The 21909-nt window shown below is 45.8% G+C and overlaps 1 protein-coding gene across 1 annotated transcript in view; it reads left to right on the forward strand.

The window, feature by feature from the left end:
• LOC121597016 overlaps positions 1-20933 on the forward strand; it is a 49870-nt gene extending 28937 nt beyond the window's left edge. Inside the window, exons 3-5 of the mRNA XM_041922475.1 lie at positions 14583-16426; positions 17469-18101; positions 19806-20933. Of these exons, the coding sequence (XP_041778409.1) occupies positions 16121-16426; positions 17469-18101; positions 19806-20003 (1137 nt within the window). The 5' untranslated portion in view covers positions 14583-16120 and the 3' untranslated portion in view covers positions 20004-20933. The remainder of the gene's footprint in view (positions 1-14582; positions 16427-17468; positions 18102-19805) is intronic.
• The last annotated feature ends 976 nt before the right edge of the window (positions 20934-21909 follow it).

Here is a 21909-nt window from a genome sequence, read left to right on the forward strand (position 1 = left end):
CAAGCGTTTTATTATCCTGGGATGTAGATTTCCCAGCGGGCTAAGCGTGCGCTACAATTCTACGAACCATCAACATCGCGGAAAGAAAAGGGGTTACCTTAAATCTGATTAGTGTTTCAAAGCATTTAAACAACGTGGGCGAAAAGGGGCTCGATTGAAACACGCTGCGGGAAGAGCATTTAATAACGCGGCTTGGGGTTCTGGAGATAGAACTTTTGGAACCGGTTTTTGGGCTTGGGTTTTTCGGGGAAATGAAAACCTTGCGCTCAGCTCGCAGTTCGGTTACCATTCAAAGCATCCAACATAGAAGGTGATAATATCGTCGATGGCCATGATGATGACGATGACACTGGTGATGAGTTGGTTCGTCGTAAATGTGAACGTAAAATGTGAAGCCCACCGTACCGGGCCAACCGCACGTCACCGCTCAGGAACGTTGCTGAGCGCGTCCTTGACTTTCGCGCTTGTCACAACCGGGCCCTGCGTGATGAGCCCACCCACAGGCGGCATCCGTGCAACGGATGGCTTTCTAATTACTTTAAAAGTTTGGTGAAATTTTATCCTGTCATTGATTACGGAGGGGCTTAACTTAAACCGGGATCACCCGGGTTGTTGTTAGCGTACGTTTTTTGTTTTGCGAAAAACGAGATTTTGCACGATATAATGATGGAAGAGGAGTAGCATGTTGTTGCCAGGCGATGGGAGAAAATTTCCACAGGATTAAATCTCTATTCCGTGGAGTTTCGGATGGTGTCAGTGTGTGTGTGAGTGGGGCACGGGGTTTTGGTTACTTGTTTTTCTATACAGAGCATTATAATTACTTGCAGTGTTCTCTGTTATTATCCGGACTAGGATGCATCAAGTGCTCGGATTTCCATTCGCGGGTTGCAGCAGCGCTGCGGAAGAGAAAAGGAGATGGAGAAAATTAAGCCGTCTGCTGCAACCGGGCATGATGCATGCATGTAAATGAAACGCGTGGGAAGCATAATGATGTTAAGCGTAAGTGCATCAATCCTGTACGTGCCTGGCATGTGGATACTGGCGAGCTTTAGTTTTCGCGCAGAATTTGGGAGTAATAGTTTTTGCAACAAAGTTTCGGGGAAAACTGGGAGAAATCTGCTATGCTGCAGGCGAGGATTAGAAACAATGTGTGTACGATGTAGAAACATGGCATAGAACAATGTGTACAAGATTAAAGGTAGGAATATTTTATAATCGCAAATACAACAATCAAAAATATTAATTTTTTAATGAAATTACGGCCAACATTGTAAAACGAGTCATATTAGCGTATATATAAGTAGATTATTCAGCAGATTTCCTTTGCATTTTTAATTGCCCTAATGTCCCCAATGTGCATATCAAAGCAACATGAAAGGAAAACTCCAAAAAATCAAATTACCTTCGCAATGTTTGAAAAGCGCAAACCATATCGTTTCTTTTAGTTTACATCGATCGCTAATTGTGATGCAAATAGATCTTTGCCACAAAAAAGACCCCCAACCGTTCGTTACTAGACTCTACGCAAATGATATCGAGTCCTTTCCGATTCATCTGCAAGTAAGAGATTCAGGTACGGCTCATTTGCTTCGTCCACCGTGTCATGCCGTATGACTAAGTTTCCGAATGTTTGTGATTTTCCCTTTTCTAATTCTTCCAGGGCAGGACCGATTCCCCGGATGTGTACTCGAAACTTTGTCCATAAGTTCATTTATAGCGAAACGGTCGTTCGTTCTACCCAGTTTCCCAGATAGAAGACAAAGTTTGGCACTACTTTGGTGTTCTGTTGGTGGGGTGCATAGCATTTCTGGCCGGTTTTTTCTTCATCTGGGTGGGCTAGGGGATTCTTATTTCGCATTCCGTCACGGCACAGTGTGTGTGTTGGTATCGATTGTCGTGTTTGTTCGGTGATTCGAAGTGACTGGTGGTTTCGGTAGACATAGAGCAAGATATCGCTCCTCAATAATACATTTGATTTGCTCGAAACTCTCCAAGTTTGACGTCCGTCCGGTGTACGGTTGTGGGTGTGTGGCTGCGTGCGGTTTCCCATAAGTGAGCAAAGCCCAATTTTCTTCCCCAACAAGTTGCTCACGTGCAGGGAAGAAGGAGGGCGCAAAAAGTTGCTTCGTTCATCTTGCCATCAAACGAACTTTTCCCATATTCCGCCATCAAATGCGATGCAATGTTTGTGGTGGAATGAAACTGCAGCGCACAACGAAAGAAGCCGTGCACGTTTGGCTCGTGAGCTATCGCCCCTAAAAGAAGTAGTAAACAATTTCTATTCAAATGAGAAACCATAAAACAAGGTTAAAGAATTCGCGTTCGAGCAAGACTGCAGCAGTAAACAGAAAGAAAGTCGATAACGCAACAAACAATTGGCGCAAAAAAGGGCTTCGATATCCTACGTGCCATATTGCAAAACAGTCCTCGTGCGCGTACAGCTCGGTGATTGTAATACGAGATTTGTTGCGAGATAAAAGCTCGCAAAGGAAAAAAGGGTGGAAAAATGAATATCCGCACGCTGCGATTATTACTTCCTGCCTTTTTTTAATAGTCAACCGTTCAAGTGAAGCAGGATTGTGTTCCATAGCGCCCCACGGAAACACAACAATCGTTCCTCTGTTGCATCGTAGGAGGGTGCACCGTGTCGAGGTATTGTGTGTTTAAAGTTTCACATTTCTGTTGCTGCACTGTGGTGGGGTTCACCTTTGTGCATGTTTGGCTTTCCAAAGCCGCGAAAGCTTTCGTAATGAATATAGCTTTTTCGCGCGGCAAACGCAGTCACCTTTCCAGACCGCAACCGAGTGCGAACAAAACAGAGCCACCCGAAGGACCTGCCTGCAGCGATTGTGCAAAAGCGTTGTCCTACGATTGGATTGAGTTTCGGTCCGGTGAATAGAGTGCTAAAAATAAACATGGGGCCAGCAAAAAAGGAAAGTTTGGACCATCCGGCACTACCCCGTCCGGACAAAAAGGGGAGGCACGATGCATTTGCATCCCTGTCGTATCTGCATCGTGATTGCAGCCTGTTTTAGGACTGCAGTGACTGGTAGTAGGCGATGCCGCAGGCGATGGTGGTGTGGTGTTGGTTGTAAAAGTATCGTTTTTCATTTTAAACGTCCCCGCCACTTGCTGGGCTCATGGATAGTGTGAGAAGCTGTGGATAAAATACAGTTGGAAGTATTTTTATATCATACATTTTGAACCCTTGTATTACACCTCATTCAAAGCATCTCAATGTATTTTGCAACGTTAAAATATTTTAAGAACGTAGCAATTGTAGCTATTATGGAGGATCGTGACTTCAAAACGCCTAAAATTATGCAATCCGTAAAGCATCACTAAATTTTTACTGCTCTGTTGCTTGATTTTTACACGACTACGTCAACGTTGAAGCAAAACTAGCAAACATGATTTAGGATAGCTTTGAGCAAAGAATTTTTATGAGTTTTCACTACAATTCCGCAGTGAACGTTCTTTCTGATGTTATAATAAAATCCCCTAGCCCGATTCATTCCACTTTATGCTGTTCTGCATTCGGTGCCGATAGCTTCAGGTCATTTGTAGGCCACCAGGCCGGCCTGTGCGGGCTTTTCATACACGTCAAGAAGAAAGCCATAAACCCCATAAACAATAAGCGGTGGAAGTGGAAATCCATCCTTTTTCATATGACGCGAAAGTTTCGTTTACATTCTCCTTGTTGTGTGTGTGTGTGTGTATGCGGTGCCGCGAATGGTTTTCCCATCAGTAGCAACGAAAGCATGGTGGGGAAAACAATAAGACTTGTTGTTCGAGTGTGGGAAACACTGCAAGCACCCGCCGACAAGTGTGTGCACGTGAGAGATTGTGTTTCATGAGAAAAGTATTTACACCACCACCGGCGCAGAAACGGGGGAGGGTTGATGGCTCTCGATACACATTGTCTGCCTGCTAGCTTTGGCATGATAGGTCTGTGCAGGCGATGAAAACAGAGCACAGCAATGGGATGACTTTTTCACTCCATTCTCAAAATTAAGGACCATCCGTTTCACTTTATGAACGATGGTCGCGGGTTTTGTGTAATATCTGTACAGTTTTTCGGCATAAAAACCCTACGGAAGCCATAGATAGCATAGAGGGAAAGCATTCGGTTCCGTGCAGGTTTTGTGTTTTGTTTCGCCCTAGTTTTCTGCCAACAACTTGCCTAGGTCCTAGAGCAGTTGGAATAAAAAATACCCCAAAAAAAGGGAAAATATTAAAATGAGCACTCACGATATGATGCGGATCCGATGGTACGGTTTTGGGTGAGAATTATTTTTTAAGGTTATTTTTTCCCCGTCGTTGTTCATCTCCATAGTGTACGGTAAACAATTGCGAAGGCTTGCCAGCAGTAAGTTATTTTTGGAAAGAAAGAAAAAAAACAGTAATATTTCTACTGCAGAAGCATTGCAAATTCTTACCAGCAAAAAGCCAATCTGTGACTTTTTACGTGCATCGTTCAGCATAGCTTCTGCTGCTCGGTTGGTTGACTCTGTTTTTGAAAAGTGTCTAAAGCTTTGCGGTTTAGCTTCATGTCTCCATTTCCGTGGTTACAAAGCGCAGGTGTTGGAAGCTCGGTTGAGTTTCATACCTGAACAGATGATCTACAAAAGAAGAAACCAGGCAACAGAAGTGCAAAACAAGCTCAGGGATGTGTTTTTTTCCCTGTGTGTATCCGTTTTAAGGGGGAGTAAAATAAACCGCAAATAAGTTAGGAACATGAACGTTTCGATTACTGCAACGGAGATCGGGATGGTGTTGGAGTAGATGGCTCCATCTGCATCTGTAGCGTTGTTGTTGTTGCAGTGTGGGGGTTTTTACAAAGCCACGAAGTAATAGATTAGTAAGCAATGGAAAATGCTTGTTGCGGTTGGCAACGCGGTAACAATGTGCCTCTGTGTGCCAGAAAAAGCATGTGAAAATGCTTGATACCTGGAATTGAAAACCAGAGAGAGCGCTTTTTGTTGCTAGAGGGCTCCAAGTATAGCTTGTAGCAGTAGAAAGTTTACAAGGTTCTTGGGTAGAATGGTGCAGTACAAGTGGTTTGTCAACGACACCTAACCTTTTGTTGAAACTAAGATGACGCATAGTGCAATAATCGGTTCGGAGTATGTTGCAGAGCTATGTAAAACATTAACATTGTCACATGATGAACTAGAGGTGAATAAGTTGTTTCTGGAAAGTGTTTAAACTTCAATTTTGTTGGATTACTTGTAAAACGATTTAAATGGAATGTTAATATTTCTTATTTTGATATGAGAAGGATTTTATCGGACATTATTCCTCAACCTTTTTTAGTGAGTTACACCGCTAAGAAAAATTGCGGCCAAAACATAGGATACTAGAAACTAATATTGACGAGTTACAGAAACAACAAAAATCGTAAACATCCCTTATTGATGCGTCGTAAAATATTCAGCATTATAGCACGATTGCGATCCCCCGGCAACTCAGTCCAATCCGTCGGTATCCTGTTTGTGTTTGGCACGATTTGTTGTTTGGCAAAGCATAAACGCCTGCCCCGATTGCTGCGGAGGTTGTTCGCACCCAAGAAGGCTGAGCGCGTGGGACGAATGGTGGTGATTCATAAAATGCCAACCTCAGCACTCCCTACCACCTCCGATGCCGCACTGCTGCTGCATTTGATTTCAATTTAATCAATTTTATTGCAAACAAAATGGAATCCGACCCGAGCCCCAGTCTCGGTCACACGCGGTGTTGGCCGGAAATGGAAGCTTTGAACGCGGTCAGACATCGGAAATCAATCTATGCAACATGATGCCAAGAATGGTTAATGTTAAACGATGCCAAAGTGGTCCTCGGCCCAGCTGTCGTCCTCCGTCTGGCGAGAGACGAACCCTTCTCGTAGGAGGAGAAGCAAGTTCCTCCGGCAAGTCGGCGGGCGTGGTGTGTACCCGGTGATAAATGAATTAATGTCAAACGTCTATCAGCTATCGAATTGTGGTTTATGAGATGCCGTGGTCGTCGTGGTTTACCCTTATTTTGGTTGTTGTCGTCAGTGGCCCAACTTCTCGCCAGAGGAGCTGTCCAAAGCGCAAGAACTGTTCTTGGGGTTTGGAGAAGTTTGTCTTGGAGATGGTACCATTTTCGTCCCAACAAAAGAACCATTTTTCTGGTTCTTTACTGTGCTTGGTGCTGGTCGCTTCCGCTGCACATCGGACACGGGTGATCCTTTCCTGATTCAATCAGCTCCGGCCTTCTTTGTCGTCTGAGTGACAGCAGTACGGCGAGAGCTATGCAGGGCAGTCAATCGATATTTAGACATGGGTTAGTGTAGCTTCGGGTATTTGGTTAGTATCTTTTGAAGATATCTCCCAACGGGAAGTTACACTAAACATTTGATACTTTTATTCGTTTTGCTCGTCTTTGTTGTTCCGTTTCGAAAGTAAAAACAAACTCCAAACGTAGAATAACTTGTACGCTACCTTCCAATGGATGGATTGGGAAACGTTTGAGTGATTTTTAAGGACAGTTGGAAGCTGCAAATGCTGTGGCTATTTCTATCTTTTGCGTCATACATTTCGACAGGGAAGTAAGTTTGTTTACAGTTTCATCTTCGTTAATATATTATGGTGACTAGCCAGCAGACCAGTCACTTTGTTATGCTTTCCGCCCAGAACCGTATTGTCGCTCCCGGTGATGGCCCGTCCTGTCATGTTGATGGTGATGAAATACTCTGACTAACCAGTTTCTTGCGTACCATTCACTACCCACACTGGTACAACGATTAGCTCCACCAGCTAAACTAGAGCGGGCTGGTGGCTGCAGCACGGGTAAGAATAACAAAATAACTTTGAGCACAGGATATTGGATAGCGCCCAAGCGGGATGCAATGATGAGATTGAGAAGAAGAAAGAGAGGGAGAAATTGAAGCGGTCGGATATCCTGGACGAGGATGACGTCGACTGACGAGAAAGTCCCGGAATTGCCCAAGGAAGTTTTTTTCGCTCCCAAAAATATAACAACGGAGAAGAGTTTCGGGGCGTTACGCTGCCAGTATATTGATTGGCTGAAGTGGTAAGTTTGACCGATGCATTATCAATCATTGTTACGGTCGGGAAGAAAATGGCTTGTTGGGAAGGCTCCAGACGCAGTTACGGTTTGTTAGCGTCAAGGAAGATGTGGTGTAATGGCAAGAGAGAGATATTGATCTGATGCTTTAGTTTACTCCTGCATCTTGCCTAGTTTACCTCAGAGCTATCGGTTAGTACATTGATGCATTACAAAACATGCTCGCAGAGTTCAATTCCTGGAAAATCGGTGTTGTAGTATTCCATTGCATTTCATAAATACGATGCTCCTCTACTTGATTAAAACGCTTCTCTTGTATTAACAGCTACTGTTCAATTCAAATGTTATTGTTAACACAAACATATGCTGTTCGATGTACGTCTTTTTCAAGTACCATCAATCCAACTGGAACAACATTTATAGTATGTTTCTAGGGAATTTTGAGCCTTTCCGAGACCCACGATTGTTTTTCCATCGCTAGCTCATATTGTATTGTAGCTGATCAAAGTGGCAGCTGCTGCTGGAAATGCACCTCCAAGCCTTGCCGGTAGTGATTTGATGCTGGTTTGCTACCAGCTCGTCACGTTTGATCTGGTTGGTTTTGCAAATCAAATTTAATAAAAAGCGCTACACAATGCTACTCTGTTGTGTTGCATAACTGTTGCGTGTTGCTGTGGGATGTTCGCTGGAATATTTTGATGTGTACAAAAACGGAGCAAACCGGAGCAACCATGCATCCATAATCATGCTTCCTGCACGCGCGATGAAAGGAAGTAGATATGCGGCAACGAGATTTCCGTGGAAAGGGTTTAGATTTTCCACACAGTAAAGCAGACTTGCAAGAGAAGCGCACCAGCACGGCACATTGATTTTCACATGCTTATCAAAAATACAATGAAAAATTCATTTTAAACGATTTTTACACCATGCTTTCTCCATGCTTCCGGTTGGCGGGGTGGGTTTTGTTGTTTTTTTTCCTCCCCGGAAAGAGTTACCAAACCATCACAAGTGCTTATCGTCGCATGAAACATGAGTGGAGCGGAACCAACCAAAATGCTGATTGTTTTTGCGTGTTCACTTTTACCAGAAAGGCATGTGTTGGGTAGTGTGTGTTGGGTTGGAGTAGGAGTACTTTCCGATCGTTTATCGTTACGAGCAGCAAACACGACACGAAATTGGCTGCAATAGATGAGATTTTTCCTATTGTACGACGAATGGTTGCTTTTCTCTCCTACCGGTCTCTGCTTCTAATCGTGCATGAAGTTTAGTATATTTTGTTTCCAATTTCGGTCCCAGTTGTAGTTACGTCGTTAACTCTTATGTTCACCAGCTCGTGGGCTAGTCTCGCGACCATGGAACGCTTCAATCGTTTGGCCCTAGTGGACGGTCAATCTAGGGGAAATCTCTTTCCAGCATCATTTAGCCGCTTTTATGCTCGCAACCATTCCTCGATATGGTGAAGGGATGGTTAGGTGAAATTGAAGCTATTGCTTGCGCGCTGCACATACGAAAACATCAGCCACTCCATTTAGCAAATTGATAGTGCAGTGGGTTTTGTGGAAAACCTCGCGTAGCAATGGGCTGAGCACGGGTCGTTCGGATCTGCTGCTGGCAGGCGGGACCAAAAAGAGGGCCAGTTTTTCTTTGACCGTTTCGCAATTGTGTGTCTGGTTGCTGGGAGTAAGTCAATATTCGCAACAACCGAAGACAGCCAAATCAGCAGACTACTATCCTTCTCAGCAGCTAGGTCTGTTTCCATCCATCGAGTAATTAAATGACTCAATTATCTCTGCTAGTGGGAGCGGTGGGAATAAGGATATAGGGACACTTCTAACTCACACCCCAAAAAAGAGAGCCGAGAATGTCCGAATCTCGAATGACGTCGTTACGAATTGCTTCACAGAGAACAGTCGATGAATGGGATGGTAGTGTGAAAATTCCTCTCGAAAGGGTCCTCCTCTTCGGCAAATGGTTGCAGCCAAAAAAAAAGAAGCGAGTGTCGCTAGTGAAAGAAACACGATGGGCTGAATATGTGCGTTGTGTGTGTGTGTGTTGCCTGTGGTTTTGACTAAGCACCCAGGCGTTTTTTCTTCTTCCACACCGTATGTGTATGTGATACTTTCCTACCGGTTAAGAACTTGATCCCGCGTGGAAAGGCCAAACAGGAAGCCGCCATGGAGTGGAGGAACTCCCGGGGAACACTTGTCCTAATGGGCCATATATTTTCAATTTTGTCCGCCCTGTCCTGATAACAAATGGCTCTAGCTTCGGACGGGAGATGGAGTGCTAACGGGAGCGTTTTTTTCCCCCACTGGTGAACGGAGGAAGTGGTCGGATATGAGCAAAATGCCAACGTCGGAATACGGGGTAGAAAAGCAAGAATAGATGGAAAGGGGGAAGCCTCCCGTACACGGCTATTTTTATCCTTCCCATAAGCATGTGTGTGCTTGCTCGGTTATGGTTCCGTTCCGTTTCATTGTCGTCATCGTAAATTCTTTCGTCTGACCGGTCCGAAACGGTCACTACTGGCATGACTTTTGACTGTGCCTGGGCGCCTGGCTACTAACGGGGAAAGAGTGCATAGAACACGCCGAGAACAACAAACGACGGGGAAGATTTCTTTTAGAGGTTTTGTCCCTCTCGTTATCGTGCAACGGGGGTTCATGCTTTGGCCAAGGTTCTCGCATGTCTTCATTGTTCATCTCCCATGGGTAGTGCCTGAGGTCGACGACGCGCGTGGCTGTGTGTGTGTGTGTGTGAGCGTTAGTATGGCTGTGTTTTACTACCACCGTCGTCTTGTTCTCTCTGCGGCCAGCAGTCGCTCTAGGATCCGGTTCGAAGGACTAAAAGAAAGCAGTGATAGCCTATTTTCCCTTGGCTTTGAGTTCTTCTTAGCTGTAAAGTCAGTTTTTTATACTTACTGGAAAATGGTGTCCATGTAGCTCATGTCACTGGAGGATGTGAGGCTTCAGCTATCTAGAAAAGAACAAAATGACCAAGAAAGAAACCATGCCACTTTAGTGTCTGGAAGTGACTGTGGTTGTCCGGGGGTTTTTTGTGTGTGTCTATTTCTCTTTTACAAAAAAGGCTCATCTTCATTCGCTATGGCTGTGGAACTAACGAAGGAGCATCCATGAAATGATGATCTCACCCAAGTCTCTCCTTCTCTTCCCGATGAAACACGCTTACACACACACACATACAGCGCCAGATCTTATCGCGCAATTGTCCAGCCGCCTTTATCCAATCCGAAACACGTGTGCAGTGGTTTGTTCACTTCCGGGTTTTCTCACACCACCTCTTTCGCCGTAACTTCACAGCTTTTCCGGCTTTTCCAAACCATTTAGTGAGTGTGTCGGGGTGAGCAAGAGCGTATAAATCGTTTCCATCGTCGTTGCTACTCCTACGGTGGTTGTGTGGATAGCACACACCCTAGTTAAACGTCTGTGGCCGTGCGGCCATTGCCCAGCCATTAATGTTATCGTTTTTGCTAAATGTGTGATAACCGGTATTCGATTTATTGTGTCTGGCTAATGTTTACGATTGTGTGGCTATGGCATGTGTGGTCATGTGTGTGTGGGTGTCCAAGTTGTGCATGGTGTAGTACTACAGCTGCTGTAGCTGTCATGAGGCAAACGATACGGAGTGCAATCGTAGGTAATGAAAACAAATTGCTAGGAAATCGTACCACGACGCAATGTGCTGGTGTAAAAATGGCGGGATAGCGTTTAAAGCGATGCGAGCAGATGGATGGCAGGAGCAGAGGTTTTGGTGTGGAAAAGTTATGGCAATGGTAAAGCCCTCCAGATGATCCAAACCGATTTCAATGTAAGTGATCGTCTCAAAAGCGTATAAATAATGCAGTGCCTGTAATGGGTGGGAGTGAATGAGTTATCGTGAGGCAATGGTGCCGTTTTATGGTTGTGTGTTTCGAGATTATATGATATGAGTTCGCTTTGAAATCAATTTGGTTGCTCTAAACGAGAGGAAATTGGGAGTTTGATGGTAAAATGTAAAATACAGGTTTATTGGACTACAACATTTTAAAGACTTGTGTCGTGACGTGTTGAAAATGAAGCTACTGAATAAGAGCTTAGTAAATTATATCGACCTTAAAGTGTAGTAACAAGAATGTTTTACAACATTATTGAGCATTTAGGTCTTAAAAGGTGTTTGTCATACAAAATACGTATCTAAAGCATCTTGCTTTAAACTTTAAAACACGTTGTGTAGGAAATGAGAACAAAAAATAATCAAAATAATTAATCATATTTAGTAATCAAAATTGTCTCCTCCAAAGAAAATAATAACACTGTGCCCTCTTAATTTCCCTCAGAATGATTTGCTGAATGAGGCATCAACATGCTTACATCCTTTGTCTTACAACTCATCTTACAACTGTGTGCTTACAGCGCTGCTTAAAACCCATTCAAAATGAGGTAGCTTTTCACGCTTGAAAAAGCGCCACCTTTGTCAAGGATGCTTACCGAATAGATCCCGTGCTCCACCCGCTATCTCTGGGCGTAAGAAGATCTTGCCTTGCCCTGATGCCTCTTATCTCCTCATTTCATAATTAAATTGATCTGCTTGAAAACTCGGCTCCAGCTCGCCACGCTACCAAAACCCATGATGACCGCAGTACGCGTGCACAAGCATGCTTCAAAGTATTTTCACCTCAAAGTGAGGCAGATCTTCACGAGAAAGTGGAGCAGAAATAAGGGACCCTTCCTCACGTTTTCTCTCTTTCACATACACACGTTGGTAGCGTACACTACCTAATGCGATCTCAACACCGATCTTACCTTCGCTTTTGAAGCACATCCTATCTCACCCCAACCCATCCTCGCAGCTTGTGGACATGTTTGAAGTCCTGCAAATCTTGTAATTAACTCTGACACCGGGCTCTTGCTTGCGCGCTGCCGAGTGGTGGTTGAAGGATTTGCTTGGTTTACGTTCGGAATGTTTTTCCTGCCTTTTTTGTTCGCCATGCCCCATTGAAAGATTGAAGGAATGGGACGGATTTTTTGCTTTCCACTGTCTCTCGAGCTATTTCCGGAACGGCAGTGCAATGCACAGGTTTGGCTGGTTTCTCCTTGCCAAAGGAGATTGTGGGAGGGAGAGTTGTATTTTTCATTTACCTCTTGCTGTTTTCCGTCAATTTCGCTTGATTAATTTTACATCCTTGCCAGGCACCGAGAGAGTAGTCGAGAGTTTAATCTCTGCTATTGAAGAATCTCCTTGGCACACGGTGGTTCTAGTAGGGGAGGAGTGTTCTCCTTCAAATTTCTCTTTCGCTTCATTCTTTTCTTTTCGCAAGGATAATGTTTGCACCGGGGAGCGTATCATGGCCGGTGGTTGGTTGCACTTTTCCGCCGTGAAGGGTGTTTCAAGCAAACCCACTCCTTGGTGGAGCTGAGTAGATGCAGGTGGTCGATTTCTTCCCGTTTTCTGCGTCTGCTGTCTCGTGAGCTTCTTTCAAACGGGTGACTGCTTCGACAGGGACTTTGTAGAAGTTGTTTTTCATCTTTACGATCATTTTCTTTTCTTCGCTTTTTTTTTGTTCGCCGTCAGAAGCTGGTCTGGTCTGGGAAAACTGCCTGCCGGGAGAAAGAAAAAAAAAACGGAACAAAACTGCAGCAAATAGTTGCACACGGAATCGGAGAATCCTTACAAATGAATCCAAACCGAAAGGATCAGTTGATTGGGGGGGGGGGGGGGTGGTAGGAGGGGACATTGAAGGAAGAGCGTGGTTTGGAATTTTTAGTTGTGATTGGTGTGCTCTAGAGGAGAAGTCCTTGTGCCATTCAGTGCTCGGAGGTAGACGAGAGTTGCTTTCTTGAAGAAGTTCGTGTTCTTCGGTTTCGTAGTCGTGCTGTGCGGGCTTTGGACGTTGTGAATGAGGCAGACGAGTCTGATGAGATACTTAAGCTGGTCTGGGGGTAAATTAAAGAAAGCTAAACGGGACCCACGAAGGAGCAGAAAGCACCCCGACGGAACCTCCTTCACCGGTGGGAATACGAGCGAGAAATGAGATTTAATTCATTCCATTATACTGACTCGCGCGCGATATGGATACGGCCGAGCGGAGGTGTTTCTTATCCGGTATCGTACCATGCCACGGAATACATTCGACTTTCCGACCCAAGGGTAGCACGAAGCATGGGAAAAGGGATCACAAATTGGCGCTGCACATGCACAGGGCGCTGGGAAGATATAAGTCGGAGTCATCCCCTTATTTCGATGCTTAATTCCGTCGAACGAGCATGCTCGACGTTGCTCAATTCGTTGGTTGGTGTGCTGAAATGCTAAGCTCGTTGGTAGTTTTTGTGCACACATTCTAGAGCAGGTGAACCTGAAAAAGGATGCACATTTAGTGCACAGTCACCCGGGTGTTCACTGACACCCTGCAGCCGTTAGTTCGGGTTGGGTTATTAAGCGACGAACCCACCCGGTGTTGGGGTGAATGGGGCTGCACCTTTTTTGTGTGTGTGTGTGCATGCAAGAAAAGGATCCCCTCCCCCCGATGCGCATGCCACGATGAAGCAAGGTGTGGTGCGAGAACAAATTAGCGTTGGATTTTTCTATCCTCGAGTGGCATTTTTCTGGTGCTTATTATCCCTCGCCATACCAACGGCGGGTGCGGTATTTCGACGATGCAAAGAGGATAATACCTGCAAGCACAAAAAAAAGAGAAAGAAACGAAACAGTTTCAGTGTGTTTGTGCAGTGCATGCACAAAACTTTGTGACGGTGTGCATTTTCCTTCTTCGTTTTTTTCTGCTTCTTCTTGTTGTTGCCTCAGAGTGCGCCGTAAATAGGATCAATTTATGAAAACATTTTTCCCGTTTGCTCTTTTTAATTATTACAACGCTGCAAGCAGCAGCAGGCAAACGGGGACACTGTTTGCGGACGAGCGAAGCAAACCGGTTGGCATGCAAAGTTGGGAACAGAAAAACTATGCGAAATAGAGAGACATTAGTAGCTGGTGCTGTGTAAAGATACTGGAAGGAGGTGGGGAGCTTTCCTACAGCCCGTGCTCGATTAGCTGGCGTGATTTTGGAATCACCTGTGCAAACATAGTTGGCTCCTCTCGTACACAGGCGCGAACGGTGGAGTTTTCTAATCAGCGTTAATTGCAGAACCGTTTTGAAACGTTGCTGTTGGTGTTTTTTTGCGGTAATAATGGCTGTGTTTTATTGACGCTACGTTCGTAATAATGGCACATGTTGTTGAGAGATTAAATAGTGATAATGCGAGTTTAATAGTTGGATTCGTTGAATGAAAATTGATTACGATAAAGTTTAAATGATTAAAAATCTTCTTTAGATGTAGTTCATAGTTTCGTTCGTTTAACAGAGACTGAAAAAGTGTAGTATAAAAGCTTCTTCAAATAATAAAACCATATTTATGTTTTATTTCATTATCATCCACCTTTCCACGCAAAAGGCCTTTCCACTTCTGTTATTAATAGAAATTGATAATCTTCCATTGCACTTCACTTAACGTTTTCATATCAATTCTGTACCTTTCCAGACTGCACCGAGTAGCCAGTGATTCAATATCATCCAATCAACCAGCCAGGTGTGAGTGTTTCACCTCCACGATCGGGTGAAATACGAGGCTCGAAAAATAAATCCACGTATCTCCGACTGATTTCCAAATAAATTGTAATCCCGGATGATAGCATCGCACCGGTGTCCGGTGCATGAGTGTAGCTAAGGAGAAACTCAAAACCGAACGCTAGATAACAAAGCGGCTGCACTTGAAAAAGGCAAAAAACACAACCGCCAAACCACTGCAAAAAAACCAAAGTACACGAGCACCACGGAATTTTTCATCGGTGAATTGGCGTTGGTTTACAGCTCGATTTGCCGTCCACATTTTGTGACCTCATGAAGCGCACGTGTGTATGTGTGTGTGTGTGGTTGTGCAAAAAATAAAAACCACACAGGCCCAGAAATATATGGAGCTGGCTTAGAGGTGAAATCGAAGAGGGTGGTAAAAAAATATAAATCTTTAAAAAAGCCACCAGCGCACGAGAGCGAATAAATTACCGGGGAACGCGAAAGAAAAGTGGCGCGGCCGGGCCGGGTGTGTCACGGACGGTGCAGTTGTTGCGGTTGCCGGTCCTTTCCTTTCTGCCGGACCCTGTTGTCGGTTCGCATGATAGAGAGCAATAAATTAATAGGAGATAAAAAGAGTGTATCCTGCAGAGGATTCAGCGGGAAACAGAGCTATCCAGTAACACACGTACAAAAAAAAAAAAAAGAAGGATCACAATCGAGTATCGAGCAAGGTGAATAGAGCCGTGTGCTGAACAGGCAAGGGCAAGAGTTTACCCTGCTTCGAACAGATTTTCCGAGCATCGGTCAGTCGATGAGTGCGCTCCGGCGCTCGGCGGACAGGCGGGAAAGCGGCACAACCAACAAAGAACGCAAACACAAATAATCACAGAAAAACAGTAGATCCACTTTTTTCCGTTACCGTTGCAACGGAAAAGACAGAGACAAAGAGAGAGAGAGCGAGTGAAAAATAAATTTAAACAAGATCGTACCCCGAACAGACTGGCAAACCCCGAACAAAAGGCCCATGGAGCCTGAGTGACCGGAGACCGGGCGGGCAGGAAGGACCGGGTCGGCACGTTTGAATAAAATGTATTGCTATAGAAAGGGCTAGTAAAAATGGATCTCCTGCTGCAGGAATAAAGTGTGCCCGGCGAGCTCAAAACGTACCGCGTAACAGCAGCAACGAAAAGGGCACGATGGACATTTGGCTGGAGAAACTAGTCGATAGGTGGACCGGTTAAATTGTGACCACTCCAGACCCCGGCCAAGCACTTGTTTCGCGGTCGGTTAGGATTGGATATCCTTGAACCTTGGCAACCCCGGTACGCTGGATCTGCTTGCGCTGAACGCAGCCAACTGACCTCGCTCCGGAATTGTGAAATTGAAAGCGAAAACCAAACGACGTTAGGACGAAACGAAACAAAAAAGACATTCTCCGACCGGTGAAACAATAGTGAAAACCCACGTTCGGGGATACACGAGCGCCACAACCGTTGCCGTTCGGACATGCAGGAAGTGGAATATTTTAACGACAACGCTACGACGAACAAGACCACCACCATCACCACCACCGGCAGTGCGGAGAGAATGGAGCGAAAGCATCCTCGCAAGTGCAGCTACGACCTGCTGGACCGGCCGGCGGCGCTGCCCGCGCAGCAGACGCCCCAGCACCGCGCCGCGTATAACAAATGCGATGAAAATGTAAATTACACCGCGGATCCACTGCTGCTCACTTCATCCGACGAGGACAGCAGCGGGTCGCCGACGGGCGAGATGAATAATTGCATCAAGTTCATGGAGAAACCGGCACTGGTAAGTGATTCTACTGGGTTTGGAGCAAAACAGATGGACCTTCCCGGGGTTCGTGCTTTTGAATCGCTGCCTGTGCGTTCCCTGCGAACGAAAGATAAATTCATTTCTGCAGCTTGGATTGCTTTTGTCAGATTTGCGACGGCTGGAATGGGGCGAAATTGGCAACGGTGAGAAGCTGGGGAAAGGTCGGCCTGATGGGGATGTAACATGCGGCTTTTAATGTTGTTACATTTGTAACTCTTGATTTAAGCATTATTTATTGGTTTGATATAATGAGACCAAATGAGCCTGTAACTTTGATTGACACAGATTTTCCGGTGTTTTTTGGGATTTTGTGTTTAGGTAGAAGTATATTTACCAGTTAAATTTATGTTACATTGAAAATAGGATTTTAAACGCCTTAAAGTATGCAAGTCGAACAAAATAGCTCTTTTATGACTCTTTCCAACTTTTTAATCGTTTTGGGTCATGCAAGATTGAAACCATTTAGATGAACACATCCTAATTTATCATCCTTAATTCTCAAACCTTATGTGCAGGTACAGAGTGTAATTAAATTACAGTAAAAACATGTTAACCCCTTTTAAGCGAAACGACCAGTAGTACTTGTAAGTCCAAGCCTTAGTACGTAATCCTCAAACCAGCCCGGTCATTTGTCCTGGTCTCAATCATCGTCCCAGTCATCTGGTCACAGACGGGCACCAAACAACCAGCTCCATCGGGAGACAAATGATGGTAATTGATATTGTTTCGCAACCCCAAATCAAAACACACATGCGACCGGACGGTTTTGACAGACCGAACGCAAACAGCCACCAAAAACACCCTTTGGCTACGTTACAACCGCTGCGCCACCAGTGCGCTAGCTAGGTAGAGCAAATCGCACGAGAGCACCACGCGCGATAAACCGTTCACCAGGATAGCGCGATAGCGCGCACGGCAGCCACTATTGGAGTTTGAAATGACTTCAGTATGTCCCAATGTCTAATACCCACGGGTGCGTTACATCTCTCTCTCTGCCTCTGTCTCTCTCTCTCTGCAGATCAAACGCTTCGCTCTCGGGTTTCTGCGTAGCACCGAGGAAAGTTTGCCGCTGATGTGCCATAAATCATCGCCCACCTCGCCGCAGAAGAAGCTGAACGACATCCTGTCCGAGGACATCTACACGCTGGACCAGATCGTGTCGAGCAAGTTCGGCGACTCGTGCAAGCAATCGTTCGCCGGTTCGACACGCTTGCTACCCGCCGGCGGTACGGCGGCGTCCGGTGCAGCGACGGCTAACTCCATCACCACGTCCACGACGACGACGACAACGGTGGCCGATGGAGTGGAGTACGAGTTCAAGCGGAACCTGATCCGACAGACAAACAGTGCCAGCTCGAGCCCGAAGCGCTTCCCGACGCTCACGCCCCCCAAGCACGCAGACAGCCTGAACAGCGTGAGCCTGAACGGCGAGGACAGCGAGGACCTGGACCGGGCGTCCTGGTTTCAGGCCGGGCTGCCGCGTGAACTGTCGCTCGAGGTGCTGACCCAGCAGAGCCCCGGTGCGTTCCTGGTGCGGCGCAGCACTACCAAGCACGGCTGCTTCGCGTTGTCACTGCGCGTCCCGCCCGGATCGGGCCCGAAGGTGGTGCACTATTTAATTATGAAAACCGAGCGTGGATATAAAATTAAGGTAATTTATTGCGCGTACCCCGCGTGTCTGTGGGAATTTTGGTGTTTTGGATGATTGCGAAAGGTTGGAAGGGGAGCGAGATTTTGTGTGTGTTAGAGTACAGGTGGCAATTTCGTATCATTACGCAGGCGAGCACCTGTTTCCGGCAGGATTGCTGCTGCCGGAAGCTTAATTTTGGTCATGAGTGATGTTAGATTGTAGAAGCCGTTTTACTCACACCACCTCACACACACACACATGTGCAAAGGTGAAAGTGGAATTTAAATTACAAGCTCCCAGAGGACCTTTTAGGAGGAATGACTGCATGTGAAGCACGGTAGCGTTCCGAAACTGGTCAGCACAACGGAGGGCGTTGGATGGGCGAGATTGAAAAGCCAACTCTTAATAGCCATTACAGCCATTTCCACCAAATGCTTGTTAGCGAGAGAAATGTAGTAGTAACACCGAACTCAATTAAACACAATGATTGGCACAATTTGATCGCGCGCCACCGTCACGGTGCAACTAATCATGCCGGTAAGCTTAAACGAACCGGAAAACGATATGCGCTCGCGAGCATCAATATTAGCTGATTATGGCGTGTCCTTGCGCCTGGGATGGCGATTTTTCCCCGAACGCCGGAAAGGGGCCGGAACATTTTATTCAATTTGTAACCAATAATGCATCCCCCGGCATGCGGGAGTAGGATCGGCGACCACGGCTTATTTACAACCGGCCATCGCTCGCTAATCATATCCCATTGAACGGGAGGGACAACTTCCGGACGTGCTCGGAAAGCTGAAACCGGTTAGTCAGCAGCGAGCATGCAAAAACATGTTTACGACCCACTGAAACGATGTGAACACACGCCAATTTTAAAATGTTCCACATGTGCCCGTGGGTGAGGGATTGGGCCCATAAATAGTCATAAATTTGCGATGGAATTGTGCAGCCACGCGTATAATAAATCATCCCCCAGTTAAGCCTCTATCGGGGTCGGGTTTTGGAGCACACAAACTAAGCACTTTGAGGAGGGAATTTTAAACGGGCCTAGTGATTTGAAAGCTATATTCGCACGGGTGTAGAGCAAATTAATAGCGTAATTAAATGGTTTCACATTGCTCGCTTGAGTATTGCGAATGGGGTCTAGTGAGGTGGAGGTGGAATAATTTATGCGGGAAAAATTATGCACATTGTGATGCGTAAATAGTGGCTGGAGTAGGCGATGGCAGGATGAATGGTGGTTTAAAAAAATGCGTTTGTGAAATTAATTTTAAACTTCAACATTGGAGGAGCTTTAAAGTGCGTTTTGATCAGAAATTGATCAAAATGGTCACACAAGCTCCGGTTTAAGCTTGTTTACGAGGCTAAGATCTTTAATGATTTATCTGTTTCACTCGTAATTGAGCAAGTGTAAAATAAGACCTTCAAGTAAACAAAAATAAGCAATGGTTTATCTCCCATTTTTCGAAGCAATATCCCATTTAAGCTCAGAATCATCCCAAACGCTTCCGAAGCGTGTCAAATTTCACATCCTTGTATGGGGTTTATCCAAATTCCACATATATGTCTCTCACACACATAGCGCTTTTCTCAAACCACGCGTGAAGACTTCACCACAAACCCCTTTGCACGCTCACCCATCTATGCGCGAAATAACCAAAAAAGCACCTTCTCATCCCTTACCTGCTCTGTTTTTTATCTCTCTCGAACCTCCCATTCCAGGGCTTCACGAAGGAATTTTCCTCGCTGCGCGCACTGATAACGCACCATTCGGTGATGCCGGAGATGCTTCCGGTTCCGCTGTCACTGCCACGACCGCAAAACATCCCGACCAAGTGCAAACACACGGACGACTACGATACCTTCAGCGCGCTGAACGAGTTTTCCAAGCTGTTCTCCGACCTAGACATCTGTTCGTAGTGAGAGCGACGCTTGAGGATATGCAAAGGCCGGAAGGAGCGCGGTGGTTTTGGAACATTTTGATAAAATTTAGTTCACCAAACGACGTGTGGCACCTGTCCTTCACCCCGTTCATCTTGGAGCGAGCGAGCGCTCGATGGTTGTGGTGGTGGTGGTGGTGGTGGTGGGAGATTAGGCTGCCTCCCGCAGCAGGTGGTTAGCTGGCGGTGACATGTGGAAGTAGCTAGACGAAGTAGCCGGAGCAGAGAAGCTGCCGCAGAAGTCAGAGTCGCTTCCTGATGAGTTTGTAAATAGTGTGTCAAATAGCTGCGTGTAAATAGTGCCTGTAGGGTCTGTGTGTGTATGTGTGTGCGTAGGAGACCTGCAGGAAAATGGTTCGGTGCGGAAGTTCCCAACACGTGTAGGCGGATATATCCTCGTCATGGAGGATGCCGCCCTACACCGGCGTACAACAGAATAACAATCAAAATGTACTGAAGCGTCAACGGCAGTCGTTGGTTTGGTGTACTTACACTACGGCACGGTAAAGAGCGATCCTTCTTCTGACAACCGGTAGTGCTGTTTTTGATATTGTGATATAGAAAACCGAACGTTACCACCCTTCCTCGCAAAAGGCCTGACGGTGGTGTGCAGTAATGGGGGTTTGTGCTGACATTCTGTTGCAACACTCCGGCAGCAGTAGCAGAATCGGCCAGCGGTATTTAAGTTGGAAGGGAAGGAATTTAGAGCACGCGTAGGGACCGGTAGAAGTTTGTAGATTGAGAGCATTGATTTAAGAATAGAGCGTCCAAGTGCGAGAGCCGGACGTCGAGTACTGGAATATGTGCCCTAGAATATACTGCGTACGCGTACCCCAAGTATACACTAAGTGGATAAATGTATGTGTTCGTACAATTGACGTAAACGAAAATAAATGACTTATGAAGTTAAGCGTTCTGTGTCGCTCTGATGAAGCTAAAACCCATCCGAAAACGAGCTTGTAGCTTGAAAACCGTCGCTGACAAGTTTGACATTGCACTAAGCTCGTTTCATATTCCTCCCTCTTGGCTTGGAGTATAACTACCCCAGATTGGTTCGTCCGGGGTCACATTCAATTTGCGTTTTTAGTTTCCCTTCATCACATTATCTCAACCATTAATCGCACCAACAACAGGACGTTTCATTTCCGGCGTATCGTCACCACATTTCCTGGCGGTGGACCACAGTGACGATGGACATGCGATAGCTCGACAGGATCGTTACGTCAAACATTTACATCAACATGTCTGTCTTGTCCGAAACGGTCCGCGTAGATGTGATGGAGCTTATCACGGTAAAAGTGTGTAGTATATTCTTTACCAGTCTCTCTCTATCGCTTTATAGTCGTGTTGAAGGGCGCGCTTGAAGTTAACGAGTTTTTGATTACATTCTACAAGTACCGGAACTCGCCCCTACGTCCGGAAGGAACTACGCGCGGTGGACATTATTCTGCTCGACATTGTTGGGACATCTTTCACTCTCTCTCTCTCGTTCACAGAAATAGACTTAAAATCACCGAGTCAAGGGATGATTGTTTTCTCCGTTCCCTTTTGGGGCGAGAAGTACAATTGAATCATTTTCCGTTTTTGTCTTCAGTTAGAAATGTCAGATTAACACTTACCATCCCCGCAGTGGAGTCGGGCGCTAATAACGTCTCAGCTGAGAGCTTGATTAAAAATGGGTCTCATCCTCTTGCTCGCTCCGGAGACGGCTAAGGACACTTGACTTTGTGGGACACTGAATTAAACACGAACTGTGTTTGAGCTGTCGCGGCAGGAGACTTCTTTAGGACCATTCCCGTAGCTTTCCCCCTGAATAGTGGACTCACAAAAGCGCCCTCTTCCCCATCGTCGATGATAATAATGATGGAAACGTGACGTTGATCCAA

Source organism: Anopheles merus, chromosome 3R, assembly GCF_017562075.2.
Source record: "Anopheles merus strain MAF chromosome 3R, AmerM5.1, whole genome shotgun sequence".
NCBI lineage: Eukaryota > Metazoa > Arthropoda > Insecta > Diptera > Culicidae > Anopheles > Anopheles merus.